Consider the following 13,869-nt stretch of genomic DNA (forward strand, 5'->3'; position numbering starts at 1 on the left):
GAGTGTCCCCTTGAAGCATGAAAGGGAGCCAAGATAGGGTCCGTGTGAGGACTCAGTCTCCCTCCACATGCACTTCCTATCAGAAACTGTTTACTCTCCCCAATAAGCTACAGGCTGAGGGAAGGGCGGGGCAATGTCTGGCCCCTATAGCTGCTGGAAAGGCTGTGATTGGCAGAGGCGTGGCCCTATATAAAGACAGGCAGGAGCCAGGAGTCAGCTTACTTGTGGAGCAGAGTATTGGTTGATTCACATGTGCAGTGTTTGCAGCAGAGGCTATGAAGGAAATGTGTGGGTGAGGATTGACTGGACAGCTGGGGGGTGAGGGAAATGACACTTTACTGTAGTGGCAGTGAAGTTTGAGGGATGACCCTGCTGCCTTCCCTGGCTATGTAAGGTGCTCTTGGATGTGGCTGCTTTTCTGGGGTTGTTTTCCCCTGACTGTTGGGGGGGGGTGGTCCCCAGACCTGTCTGTTCTGTCTGGCCCTATTGTCTGGGATGTTAGAGGCAGGACTTTTGGAGGGATGAAATTAGACACCCCCCCCCCCCCCCCGAGGTGTTCTGCTGTGGCAAACCATGTGGCCAAGCCTGGGTCTTCCTTAAAGTCCAGTTATCTTCTCTTTCTCCCTATCCCCTAATCATGCTGCTTTACACCCCCTTTTTCCTTCCCCTTTCCTGGGAGAGAGGACCTCATGGGGCCAATTTTCCTATGAGATTTTTCACAGCCTGGATGATGCAGCTAGGTCAAGCTACATTTTAAGCCAGGACGAGGCCTGATCTGCTTCTTTCTTATGTGCTTTGATGGGCAGTGAAATCGTTAACACTTAAGGCACCACCAGCATTGGCATATAAATCAGCGTTCAGTGAGATCAGCGGCTCTCAAACTGTGAGTTGGGACCCCACAGTGCATTTGTGACTCTATTTTAATGGTGTCCCCAAGGCTGGCATTAGACTTGGTGGGATCTGGGGCTGAAGCTAAGGCATGAGCCTCAACACCCAGCATTAAAGCCTAAGGGCTCCAGCCCTGGGGGGCAGAGCTCAGATTACAGCCCCCCTACCTGGAGCTGGAGGAAAGCATTAGCTGGGGCTCTCCTGGGGTCCTGTAGCAATCTTCATTGTTCGAAGGGGCTCTCAGTGCAGTGACGTTTGAAAACTACAGAGTGGGATGAATGGGGCAGCACACACCTGTCAGTGCTATGGCTGCGGACTCTTACAAGCATGGCTCGGCTCTGGGCAGAGGTGCCCCTGTGTGCACAAACCAAGGAGAGCCCCAGCTAATGCTTTCCTCCAGAAAGAAGCATCCTCGGCTTACAAAGGGCGGTCACCAATTTGAAATTACAGGCTGACTCTCCCTTGTCCAGCATGCTTGGGACCAGAGTGGTCCCAAACAAGGGAACTTGCCTGACTAGGGGAGGTCAGGTGTCTGGGCTCTCTTGGGGCTCCCCTCCTGGAAGCTGCCCCGGAAGAACCCAGAGACCTGACCACCGCCAGCCAGCCTTCCTGGCGCTGCTGCCCCCAGCCCAATGGCGGTGGTGATGGCTGCTCCCAAGGCTACCCGGCCGAACATGGGCAGTGACAGCAGCGGTTCTGCCTGGGGCTTCCAAGGCTTTTGGAAGCTGCTGGGTGGTAGCTGCTCGCGGGGCTTTCTACTCTCAGGTCACTGCTGCTGACCAAGCCAGTGCTGCTCACAGCTGCTCTTAACCTCTGTGGCTGGGGTCCCTGGTATAGCAACGTCTGTTGTGCTGCCCAACCAGAGAGTCCCAGATGGCAGGTTCAACCTGTAATCTCCAGTGAGTGAGGGTGGGGGCCTAGGGCAGAGATCTGAGGCGCTCTTCCCTCTGCCCATGTGTGAGGGGTGGCATTGACTTGGGGCAGGATTCGTCTGTATGAGGGAGTCTCCCCCTCAGTGAGTGAGGGAATCCTTTCTCTTCTCTCCCCCTCCAGTGAATGAGGGAATTTCAGGGCAGCATCGGTGTGAGGAAGTCTTGCTTTCCCCTTCCAATGAGTGAGGCAGGCCAGGGGAAGGGTTTGTGTAAGGAGGTGCCCAATATAGGGTCTGTGTGAGGGAGGCTTCCCCCAAAATGAGCTTTCCTCGGTAAAACCCATCTCTTCTGATGACGTGGGTTTTACCCAGGAAAGCTCATGATGCTATATATTTGTGCTAGTCTCTAAGGTGCCGCAGGACTCCCTGATGTGCCATTGGAACTTGGGGTGGGGGTAACCTGGTGAAGGGACTTCCTGAAATACAGCCTCCTCCAAAATGAATTGCATGTACATTTCATAATGCTTTAAAATTGATGTGCAAAAGGAAATGGGTTTAAAAATTGGGGTGGAGATTGGGCTGCAAATTGTCACTTAGGGAAGTATATTGAGCTTCATTAAGTTTTAACTTTTTTTTTTTTTAAACTTCTAAAATGTGCTGAAATCCACATGCATAGTTAAATGGTCATCAATGTTATCCTGCAACAAGGGCAGGGATATACTTTTGGTGAAAAATTGGAATAATCTATCCAAAGAGGCCCTAAGATACAAGGCTCTGATAAAGAACTCCTCTTACTAATTTTTTTAAAAAGCAACAGTGGTGGGCTAGGATATGTTTGATGTGGATAATGCTCATTGTGGAGGTGCAAAATGATTCATCCATCTCAGTCCTCCTCTGCTGCAGAAAGTTATGCAGCACCTCTTCTCCTACACTACCCCGTAAGTGAAGCAGGAAGTCTGGAGCTCCCTGTGTTCCTCTCACTGCTAGTAAACATGCTCCTCACAGCCTATTTCTTGCCATTTTCCTCTTCCCAGGGTCCCTCCCTCCCCCCAGTGGGGTCTTCCTAGAAAGACCCTTCATTCCTGCCCCCAATAACTTTGATGTTATGTCCCCAAACTACCACCTCTTTTCCTGGGAAAATGTTTTTAAGGCTAATTTTGCTTAACTTTAAGTGACAATGGTTTATTGTATCTAATACATAACGAAAAGTAAAGCAGTACTGAAATGTTTGCTGCAGTAAATCTTCATCTTGCTCAGTTTGCAGCTAGCAGGAAATGAATTGAAAATAACTATAATTTGAAAAAGATGATGGAAACAGAACAAAAGTAAAACTTTAAAAATAGCCACTTTTATCTTTACTGGCCGGGTAACCAGCTTAATCCATATGACTCTGTATGTAAGTGGCTAAAATTAAGGTCTTGAGTATGGCAGCAGTACGCTTCTGTTCTTCCTAAATCTATACTGGCTACTGAAATATGCTTTCATTATCACTGCAGTGTCATTAATTTGAACTCTAGCATTTGGATTAGTTTGTGGATAATTACTTTCTCTTCAGTAAGGATTCAGTCTGGCTTCTGAGTTTCTCACCTGCTTTTCATCATGGGTGAGAGAGCAGAGGTTGTCTTTGAAAGTGGTGTAACCAATGTTCCCTCTAATATTTTTTTCCCTTCCATTGGTGAATAAATTTTTATGTGCACTGAGGCATGTGAGTGTGCACCAACCATAGAAACAAAGCCTAGCTGTGGGCATTCTGCTAATCGACTAGGAAGCATTTGAATCTCTCCTGAGTGGCCACAGCTTACAGGGAACACTGGTTATAACCAATGCCAGACATGGTATACTAACTGCTGTCATTGGTTACATTTACTATTCCTGTTTCCTTCAACAGAACTTCTATGTTGGAAAATCGGCCTCAGAAGCACTATGGAATAACATCTCCAATTAGTTTGACTCCTCCTAAGGAAATAGATTATATTCACACTCAGAAATTAATTGAAGCCATGAAGCCATTTGGAGTATTTGAAGAAGAAGAAGAACTAAATCACAGGTGTAACTCTTAATATAATTGAAACGTATTGCTTGAATCTATTTTAAAACTAGATCTAATGATGATTCTCATTACAGGTTGAGTGTTCTTGGTAAATTGAATAAATTAGTCAAAGAATGGATTTCAGAACTCAGTGAAAGTAAGGTAAACATTTTTAAAATTCCAATTTAAGCAATGATTTAAGAGAAAAAATACCTTATTTCTAATATTCTACTTACTTTATTGCCTTCATAGTTAGAATTCTAAATCACTCATTCTGGATTGTGTCCTTTGACTTTCTGCCAAGGAGTAATACATTTTCCATTTCTATATTGGGAAATAGACTTGTAGCAATTGTCACTCAATTAAGGTTTGGAAGATTTTTAGCTACCTAGATTTAGGCCTTTTTCTAGCAATAAGTGAATTTGTAAATTGGTCATAGCTAAATCATCTGTGTTCAACAATACAAATTAGAATCAGATGCTTTCTCTAACGAGTGTAGAGCCTGGGAAAATGAGCTTTTTATTTTTTCTAACTTCCATGATCTAATCAATATTTTAAAGACTTTATTTTTATTTGTACAGTCGAGGGGTAGAGTGGAGGTAGAGCAGTTCTCACAGCAGGACTGCAGGGGACTTCCTATGAGGCCAAAGATGTTGGGGTACAAGATGTGGAAGAGGGTGCACCCTCTGGTTTGAGAGGGGGTGAACAGGGCTGTGACAGCAGGGTGTCCTAGGACTCCCTGGAAGGCTGAGGCCCTGCTAGGTCAGATGAGAAACCTGGCCACTGAAGAGAAGTTATTCCTAGCCATGGAGCAGGCCACCCCGCTGCTAAATGGCTCTTGCCCAGGGATAGCAGCTCCTCCACCTCCTCCCAGTTCTGGTCAAGGGGCTCTGCTCAGCCAGGCCAGGACGGCAGCCTTTCTCCATCTTCTTCCAGTCACTGGCTCCACTCACTCCTCAGACAGCGGCAAGGAAGCCCGCTCCGTTAAATAACAGGGTGTTCATCTCCCTTCTGCGCTCCTTACCAAGGGTTTCTGATCTGGCCTGCCAAAAGCACAACCAGCTTTCCTCCCTCCCTTCCTTCCTCACCCCTTGTGCTTGCAAGGATCAGGTGCCACTAGTCCTGAGGCAGTGCAGAGAGCCTTCTGCAGCATTATTGTCACACGCTCCAGTAACAGCAAGGCTGCAGAGGGCTTGCAGGACCAGTGACCCCTGATCCCGGCAAGCAGGCCCACTGTAGGATTGATAGTTTTTTGTCCATTTCAGCATTCGCTTTGACATTGACCTTTACTAATTAAAATCAGCAAGGAGTCCTGTGGTACCTTAAAGACTGGGAATGTTGCATTACTATGCAGAGGACAGGGCTAACGAGACCAATTCAATCAGGGTGGATGTGGCCCACTCCCAACAGTTGGAGAAGGTGAGAATACTAAAAGGGGGGAAACGCCCATCTTTGCATGTGGACATATCCCTGCCAAACTGAAGTCTCCACTTCATGCATCTGATGGAAGTGAGTTCCAGCTTCCCACTGCAGGGCTGAAGTACAAAATCTACTAGGCCGGGCCCCCTAGGCTCTGGTATGGAAAGGGAATGTGGGGAGCATCTTTCTCCTTCTCAGTCGGCGACCACATCAGTGAGGGCTTTTTGATCATTTTTGGCTTTTTGCTTCACACTAGTGTGCGGCTCCCATCTGATTTTTTTTTTCCTGTGGTTCAGTGGTCTCCCAACCCAAAAAAGGTTCCCCCTCCCCAGCTTATGCTCACATAAATTTGTTAGTCTTTAGGATGCTACGGGACTCTGTGTTTGTGTTCAGTGAAAAAACAAGAACAAGGCTAAGTAAAATATAATCCTGCCAAGCCTCCCTATGGAGCAAAGTGTGACCATCTAACCTGAGCCAAAGTTTTAAAAGTACCACAGACTGGAGGTAAATTTAATTACTTTTGGCTCACTGGTTATGATCCAGTTTGTATCTTATACTTATTACCTGTACTTTCAAACTCACATAAATGGACGTATATTATCAACGCTGCAGATGCTAATGAATTATTCCATTGTATTTTTGTAAATCTGTCAGGAAATGACTACCGTCATGATTTCGTATTGCTGTTACATCAGTTGGCTAGACAAAATTAAGTTCTTACTCCAGTGACAACCCTTGCTATCTGAACAATCCATGTGTTGCCCTTCATTAAGGAAGGCTAAGCTAATGTCCCCACATGTAGTGACTTATTTTTTTGTTGCTGTTTAGAAATTCCTGTGACCTTATTCTCAAAATATTTCACACCTACTAACTGCACTTTATTTGCTGAAATGTTACTAAGTGCCAAAACAAGCTAACTTTAATGAGCTTGCTCATAGTGCTAGCTGTAGGGTTTTAGACCTTGGGAAGCAAGAGCTGTATTTTAAACTTCTATTTCTACTCTATTTATAGAACCTCCCACCTTCAGTTGTAGCAAATGTTGGTGGAAAAATATTCACATTTGGCTCCTATAGGCTTGGAGTACACACCAAAGGTATGTCCTTTTTAATAGTGTCTAGTCAAACACTGTTTCAAACTAACTGCTTGATTAACTGAAGACATATGGAATATTTTTGCAGGTGCTGACATAGATGCTCTTTGTGTTGCTCCTAGACATGTGGAAAGATCAGATTTCTTTCAGTCCTTCTTTGAAAAGCTAAAGGCTCAAGATGGAATCAGGACTTTAAGAGTAAGTTTTCTACTTGTATTCAGAGTAACAAACTTGTTCATGTTCAAGGGACATGTCAACTGGAACTCTTAAACTAACCAATTTGAAAAAGTTGCAGTTGCTGATGGCACTCTTCAAATAGTATTGTACACACAGTTCTGTTAAAACACTAAGGTTGCAAAGTCAAGTATTCTTAAGAAATAACAATCAAAATTGCCTGTGACACTTTAATCACTCCCTTTGTGCATGTGTATTAGAAGATTGGTTAATTAGATAATCACATAGTATGAGTTTTTTTTCAGTTGTATGTGTTTGCTGAAGCTCAAATAATGAGCAGCCATTCGTTATTTTCTCATGTTGAAAATATGACCCCATGTCTCTTGCTGCATGATATTAAAACCTTGCTCTGGTTATAGACTTAGCTTCCCCATGGTGCTTATCACTATAATACCCAAGTTTCACAAATATTATTCTTTACAAAACTTCTGAGGTGAGGGAAGTTGTATTATCCTGGTTTTATGGATGGCGATCCGAGAGATTCAGGTTAAGTTTCCACTAATTTTGTGTGCCCCGTTTGAAAGATCCTGGTCCCTGAAAAAGCATGTCCAAGGTGTTTAGCATTCTACTGCATTTGACATGTTCAAATCACAGTTCCCATTGACTTCACTTGCAGTTGAATGCTGAACACTTCTGCAAAATCAGGCCCAGGGGCTGAAGTTGGGCATCCAGATGAAGTAACACACTCAAGTTTTGGATCAAGTGACTTGCCTGGATTACATAGGAACTGTGCAACAGAGGGCTAGAATCCAATGATCCATGTGCAAAATACATTTTATGTGCATCACCAGTAGAAACACATGCTGCAGACTGTAGGTTCTCAGCTAATCTGCTGGTCACCGTTTGAATCTCTCCTGGATGGCTGCCCAAGGGAACATTATCTCCATGCCTCATTCGCTACATGTTTTCCAGCTTCTGCAACATAAGGCAGAGGTCCTATAGGAACGGATTCTCTTCTAATGTACATCCCTGCTTTATCCTCCAAGCATGTCCATCTTGTGCTGTGAGTGAGCCAAGGAAAAAAAAAACTACTTAAAACAGTATTCTAAGGACTCGACAAATCAGTGTATGTACCCGCCTGTGGCGAGTAGATTTTCAGCTGGTCATCCCCGTTCACCGGTGGTGCGCACATGTGCAGTGCGGTGCTGGCGAGTAGATTTTGCTATGGTTTGTCAAGCCCTTTATAGGCACACGAGGGCTATGTTAAGGTTGGGCAAGCAACCTTAATTTTGGCAGTCCCTACATTTTGAGTACTTGATTTTAAGGGATCATTGAAACCTTAATGTCATTTTTTGTAACTTTTTATTTAAACTCACGTTGCTCTATACTGATGCCCACAGGGAACATCAGCAGGACTGGTGCCTTTAAATCTACCACAGACTTTTGCCTCTTGAACTAATTGTAACTGTTACAGTAAACTAAAGCATGGGAAGAGGAGAGAGAGGTGCCAGTCTTTCACACTATTCCCTGCAACATATAATATAGCCTAAAAGAGCTCAGCTGTGTGAACTGCTTCATTAAATTCAAGTGGGGATTCTTCCCCTCCCTCACACATTCGATAGGCATGAAGCCTGTTGGTTCTCAGCTCATCCCATTCTCGGCAGTGTTCTTGGTGCATGTTCAGTGTGCTTATTCTCAGCTCCCCATCCAGAGGTATGTGGCTTTCTTGGATGACAGCATGGGGGAGGGAGTAGGAGAGGCTGGAGATGTGGTAAGCCTACTTTTCACCTTCGGTCTGAAACGAGGGGCAAAGTCGGACACAAGGGCAAGAGGAGAGATTTAGACCCTCACATGAGGCCAGTGTCTCCTAAATCCTGGCGCACATATGGGAAAGACTATGGAACTGACAAGCACCCTGCTCCTATCCTTCCTGTAGATATCCTTAGAGCCGTACCTTGCCACTTCCCTTACACCTGCTCCTCACCCTTGAATCCCAACCCTTCTCCCCTATATCCCATATCTTCCTCCCCTCCCAGAAAGCATTTCCATGTGCAATATTATTTTCTTTTCAAAGACTGAGTGGCTCTTGAATCTTCTAATACAGTCAGAACACATTTTCCTAAAATAAGTCCTTTGACAGATGCATATTTTTAGCAACATGTTTACACTTTTGTGCTCATTTATTTTTTGGTTAACAGCCAGATGAGAAGTTACTGTGCTGGCTGTTGCTCAGGTCTTGTGTTTGCTTTCTGCACATATTCAGAGGTGAATAGTTGGTATCTGAGCATTAGGCATGTGCCTCTCTAGAGAGCTAACTTTCCTGGGAAATATTATGCCCTTTGCTCTCCCAAAGGGCCAGTAGGTGCCTTGCACTAGATGGAGTAAGTCTCAAGCAACTGAGGCCATTTTGCTCGTAAGAGCTGTGGCTTAATTCCCCCAGGTCTGTGCAAGAAAGTTGGCTGACTCTATCAAACTTAAGACAGTGTGCATATTGGGTTTTTTTTGGGGGGGGGGGGGGGGGGTTGGGGAGCAGTGACAAGCTGCATCTCTAGGGTCATTTTATAACAAATCAATTAATGAAAAAAGAATAAAACTTTTAAGAAAACAAACTGGAGGGTTTCTGGAACAAGTTGCTGCACTCCACCAATGTGATGTTCCTAACTTTGCCTCCAGGGCACATCTCCAAATTCCTATGTTACTAATATGAAGGAGCATCTCTAAATGATATTCTTCTACAAAATATCTCTGCAGTCTCAACATGGCTTTGGTACGACATGACTTCCCTTTGTTAATCTATTAGAATTCTTTGAGAGTGTCAACATGAATGAAGGTAATCCAGTGGATGTGCTTGGCATTTCAGAAAGCCTTTTAACAAGGTCCCTCACCAAGAACTCTTAACCAAACTAAGCCTTCATGAGAGAAGGAAGGGTCTATTTAAGGCTTTGTAACTGATTAAAAGAGAAGAAACAAATAATTGAACAAACCATTCATTTTTATAACAGACATGAACATAAATAGTGGGAAGAAAAGTGAATAAGGAAGCGTTGTTTACCCCATCACATAGCCCAGGACTCACCTGATAAGAAGCAGCAGACTTAAAACAAACACAAGGAAGTGCTGCTTTACAGAATACTCAATGAACTTGTGGAACTCGTTGCCATAGGAAGTTGTGAAGGCTAAAGATAGAACACGGTTTTAAAAAAAATATATAAGTGCATGGAATATATCGATGACTATTATACAAGATGGTCAGAATGCAAACCCATACTCTGGGTGTCCTAAACCTCCAACTGGAGGTTTAGGACACCCAGAACTGGATGACAAGATAGATCACTTTGTCCAGTTCTGTTCATTTCTTTTTGATTGCTTGATATAGTCAAAAGACTGGATACTGGGCTAAATGGACCACTGCCGTAGTATGGCCATTTTTTATGCTCTCATGTCATATAAATTTCAAGGCAATCCAAGTAATCATGCAAACTTTAGAGCACCAAAAGAGTTGAGTCAAAGCTGTTTTCAACTTTAACAACTGCTGCCAAATGCAATCTTACTGGTTACAATGGACAAATATAATAAAATAGTGTACTTTCCACTTTTCCAAGAGAAATAGGGGAGGGAGGATGGGGTGTATGTGTGTCTGTGTCTCTCTCTCTCTCTCTCTCTCAAATACTGTAAAATACTCTTTCTGGCCTCAAACCCAGGGGGTAACAGGAGGTCAGGAGATGGAATAGAAGACTTGCTTTTAAAAAATTAAAGACTGCTAGGTTTTTCCCTTCCTGCTTTACAGGCAATAGAAGATGCATATGTACCGGTTATCAAGTTTGAATTTGATGGTATTGAGGTAAGAATTAAAGTTTAGTGACTAGTTAAAATGCAGATCTGGTTTTGTGTTTTCCTCTGGAATTTGAATAATATAACACTAGTTCTGGTCTCACTGGCACAAGGGTGTACAGCCCTGTAGCCATAGGTGTGCGCAGCACATTTCATTAGGGTGTGCACCCAGGGAACTTTATTTTTTTTATTGGTGAACATTTATTGAATACTCAATCATAAAGGACATGCTGCAGGTGAATGCAAGCTTTCTATACATTTCTATATTCGGCGCTTATTGCATAATATAACAATCTATACTTTAAAACTAAGAGCATATCATGGGATTAAATTAAAACACAAAGCCACTTTTTTTTTTGAGACATTAGGATGTGCCTCGGCACACCCCCTGCACATGCCTATGCTTGCAGCCCAGATTATGGGAGAAGGGGGAGGATTGCAGCATGCACCAAAGCTCTGCACTGTAACTGCCACATGTGGACACAGCTAGCATGAACGAAAAGGAACCTAGCTTGGGTTCTGACTGACTGTGAGTAGGTGCCTCTTAGGTCATTCCAGCAGCATCCACACGGGGGAGTTGTAGCGCAGCACTTTGATCCATGCTACATTTCAGTCAAGCCTCTCTGGGATGTCTAACACAGCAAATAAAAACCTAAAGCTGGCCTAAGTCAGCAGATTCTTGCTGCAAGGCTGTTGTGCTGCTGTGTAGGCTTCTGAGCTTGGGCCCAAGCACAGGCCAGTTGCAAATATGTAAGTGTGTGGAAACAGACATAGCTGAAGGGCATTTCTCTATTGCCACAAATGTAGTTTGTGGCAAGTTGGGGGGTGAATTCAACCCACACTCGTTTGCTTCCGTCGTCTTGCTTGAGTGCACCCTGTTGGTGAGCATAAACAGTCTTGTTTCAAAGAGAACTAGATCAAGGTGTGTTAACAGACTGTTAATGTATGTCAGTAAAGTACTTGAACAGTTAGTCTAGTGTAAGCTAGATCACACGCCAGCTTTCCACAAACTAAATGGTCATGTAGACAGATCCTTAAACGACTACAAAGTTAGTCGGGTTCACAAGTGGGCCATGCCTTTCTCCAGATTGTGTTATGCTGAACTTCTATCTTAAAGCATGCCTACAATCTTAAATTGTATGTCTACACTAGAAAGGTAAATTGAGCTATATTGGGTATCTTATGCTAGCTGTTCTGCATGCAGGGATTAGGCCCATGTGTACCCTAACTATGCTCCATATGATGGGTCACAATGAGTGGGCTGGCATAGAGTTACTAATGTGATTCTAAATCACTCAAGGATTCCCAGATGTAGGGAGAACGTGATATTTTGGTGACTCAAAGAAGCTCTAACAGACTGAAGAATCAGGTCCTGAATCTTTCCCACAAAATATGAACTATAAGTCTGACTACTGTACAGGCAGTCCCCGACTTACGCGGATCCGACTTATGTCGGATCCGCACTTACGAACGGGGCTTTCTCGCCCCGGAGCTCACAGGCAGCGGTCAGCCACCTCGAGCTCCGGGGCGAGAAAAGCTGCTCCTGGTGCCCCTGGTCTGCTGGGGACCGTCTCCAGCAGACCAGGGGCACCGGGAGCAAACCCGCAGCAGGGGCGGGTTCTTGCGCTTCTGAGGCTTTGCTCTGACAAAGCCTCAGAAGCGTGGGGACCCCGTCTCAGCTGCGGGTTTGCTCCCGGTGCCCCTGGTCTGCTGGGGACAGTCTCCAGCAAACGAGGGGCACCGGGAGCAAAGCAGTCTGGCCAGAGCAAAGCCTCAGAGGCGAGGCATCCCCCGCTGCCGCTTTGCTCCCTGTGTCCCTGGTCTGCTGTAGGGGGTGCAGCTAGTGTGCCCCCCCCCCCCCCCCCCAGCAGACCAGGCTTTTGTTGTGGACCCTGGGGCAGAGCAGCTGGGGCACTGCCGGTTGGTCCCGCAGCGCCGCTCTGGGCACTACTGGACCAACCCGGCAGCACCCCAACTGCTCTGCCCCAGGCGACCTGATTCAGCCACTGCTGGTCAGTTTCAGCAGTGGCTGAATCAGGACTCCTGGGGCAGAGCAGCTGGGGCGCTGCCGGTTGGTCCCGCAGCGCCGCTCTGGGCACTACTGGAGCAACCCAGCAGCACCCCAGCTGCTCTGCCCCAGACGTCCCCAAGTCAGCCGTTGCTGAAACTGACCAGCGCTGACTACAGGAAGCCCGAGGCAGAGTTGCTCTGCCCTGAGCTTCCTGGAATCAGCTGCTGATCAGTTTCAGCAGCAGCTGACTTGGGGTTCTTAAGTTGAATCTGTATGTAAGTCAGAACTGGCGGTCAGTTTCAGCAGTGGCTGAATCTGGACGCCAGTTCCGACTTACATACAGATTCAACTTAAGAACAAACCTACAGTCCCTATCTTGTACGTAACCCGGGGACTGCCTGTATAGTTAAAAACAATGATGTTCCTTAAAAGAGGTATATTCTAAAAAAATGTAACAAACCTAGCATAATATCACAAGAATCATTAACAAAGAAAGAATTACCCAGCCTTTAGTAAGGTATAGCTGAACTAGTCAAATTCTTTAAAGAAAGAGGTGGTTGTCTTCAACAAAATGTTGATTTGTTGAGAGAAATCTCTACCTGAAATATTTTTAAATTTCTGTTTTGAAACTTTTGGGGGAAGCAGGATAGGAAGAGTGGCTTTTCCTGTCAAAAGAAAAATGACTTCAAAATTATGCATATATGTTTTCCCTATGAAATATACTTTTTGGTAGCTCCTGTATGTCCTGTTTTTCTTGACATGTCTAATTCCCTAAATCCTAATAATCTGGTGATGGGCAAATCTGGAGAGCTCCATTGTAACATTCATTGAGGAGAATTTAAAACTGTTTAGCTTCTACTTCTCACTAGTTGTGATGTATAACGTGTATTACATTTTTTCTCCCCAAGATTGATCTTGTGTTTGCAAGGCTGGCTGTACAGACTATTTCTGATAAGTTGGATCTTCGAGATGATTCACGTCTAAGAAGCTTGGATATAAGGTGTATACGAAGCTTAAATGGTAATTCCCATTTAATCTTAAAGCTGATAGACCATTTTCTTATCCCACGTGAATAATAGCTATTTCTAATTCAACCGTGTCTTACAAACTTGGAATAAGCAGTTTGTACAAAAAAGACAATTACTCTTATTACATATCATAGGATTTGAAGGGACCTCGAGAGGTCATCAAGTCCAGCCCCCCCACCCTCAAGGCAGGACCAAGCTCCGTCTACACCAACCCTGACAGATGTCTATCTAACCTGTTCTTAAATATCTCCAGAGAGGGAGATTCCACCACCTCCCTTGGCAATTTATTCCAATATTTGACCACCCTGACAGTTAGGAATTTTTTCCTAATGTCCAATCTAAACCTCCCTTGCTGCACTTTAAGCCCATTACTCCTCGTCCTGTCCTCAGAAACCAAGAGGAACAAATTTTCTCCTTCCTCCTTGTGACACCCTTTTAGATATTTGAAAACCACTATCATGTCCCCCCTTAATCTTCTTTTTTCCAAACTAAACAAGCCCAGTTCATGAAGCCTGGCTTCATAGGTCA

General features: G+C 44.7%; 1 protein-coding gene across 5 annotated transcripts in view; it reads left to right on the forward strand.

Moving 5' to 3' along the window:
* The first annotated feature begins 210 nt into the window (after positions 1-210).
* Positions 211-13,869, forward strand: part of PAPOLG (poly(A) polymerase gamma) — a 47,805-nt gene continuing 34,146 nt past the window's right edge. For 2 of the 5 annotated variants that reach the window (XM_075925530.1, XM_075925533.1), the window contains exons 1-7: positions 211-292; positions 3,648-3,806; positions 3,884-3,950; positions 6,219-6,300; positions 6,386-6,495; positions 10,259-10,312; positions 13,222-13,333. In XM_075925530.1, coding sequence (XP_075781645.1) covers positions 276-292; positions 3,648-3,806; positions 3,884-3,950; positions 6,219-6,300; positions 6,386-6,495; positions 10,259-10,312; positions 13,222-13,333 — 601 coding nt within the window. In that variant the 5' untranslated portion in view covers positions 211-275. Of the gene's footprint in view, positions 293-806; positions 884-3,647; positions 3,807-3,883; positions 3,951-6,218; positions 6,301-6,385; positions 6,496-10,258; positions 10,313-13,221; positions 13,334-13,869 lie in introns of all 5 variants that reach the window. The other 3 variants (XM_075925529.1, XM_075925532.1, XM_075925531.1) reach the window with 2 other exon arrangements.

Source organism: Pelodiscus sinensis, chromosome 3 (assembly GCF_049634645.1).
Source record: "Pelodiscus sinensis isolate JC-2024 chromosome 3, ASM4963464v1, whole genome shotgun sequence".
NCBI classification, from domain to species: Eukaryota; Metazoa; Chordata; order Testudines; family Trionychidae; genus Pelodiscus; species Pelodiscus sinensis.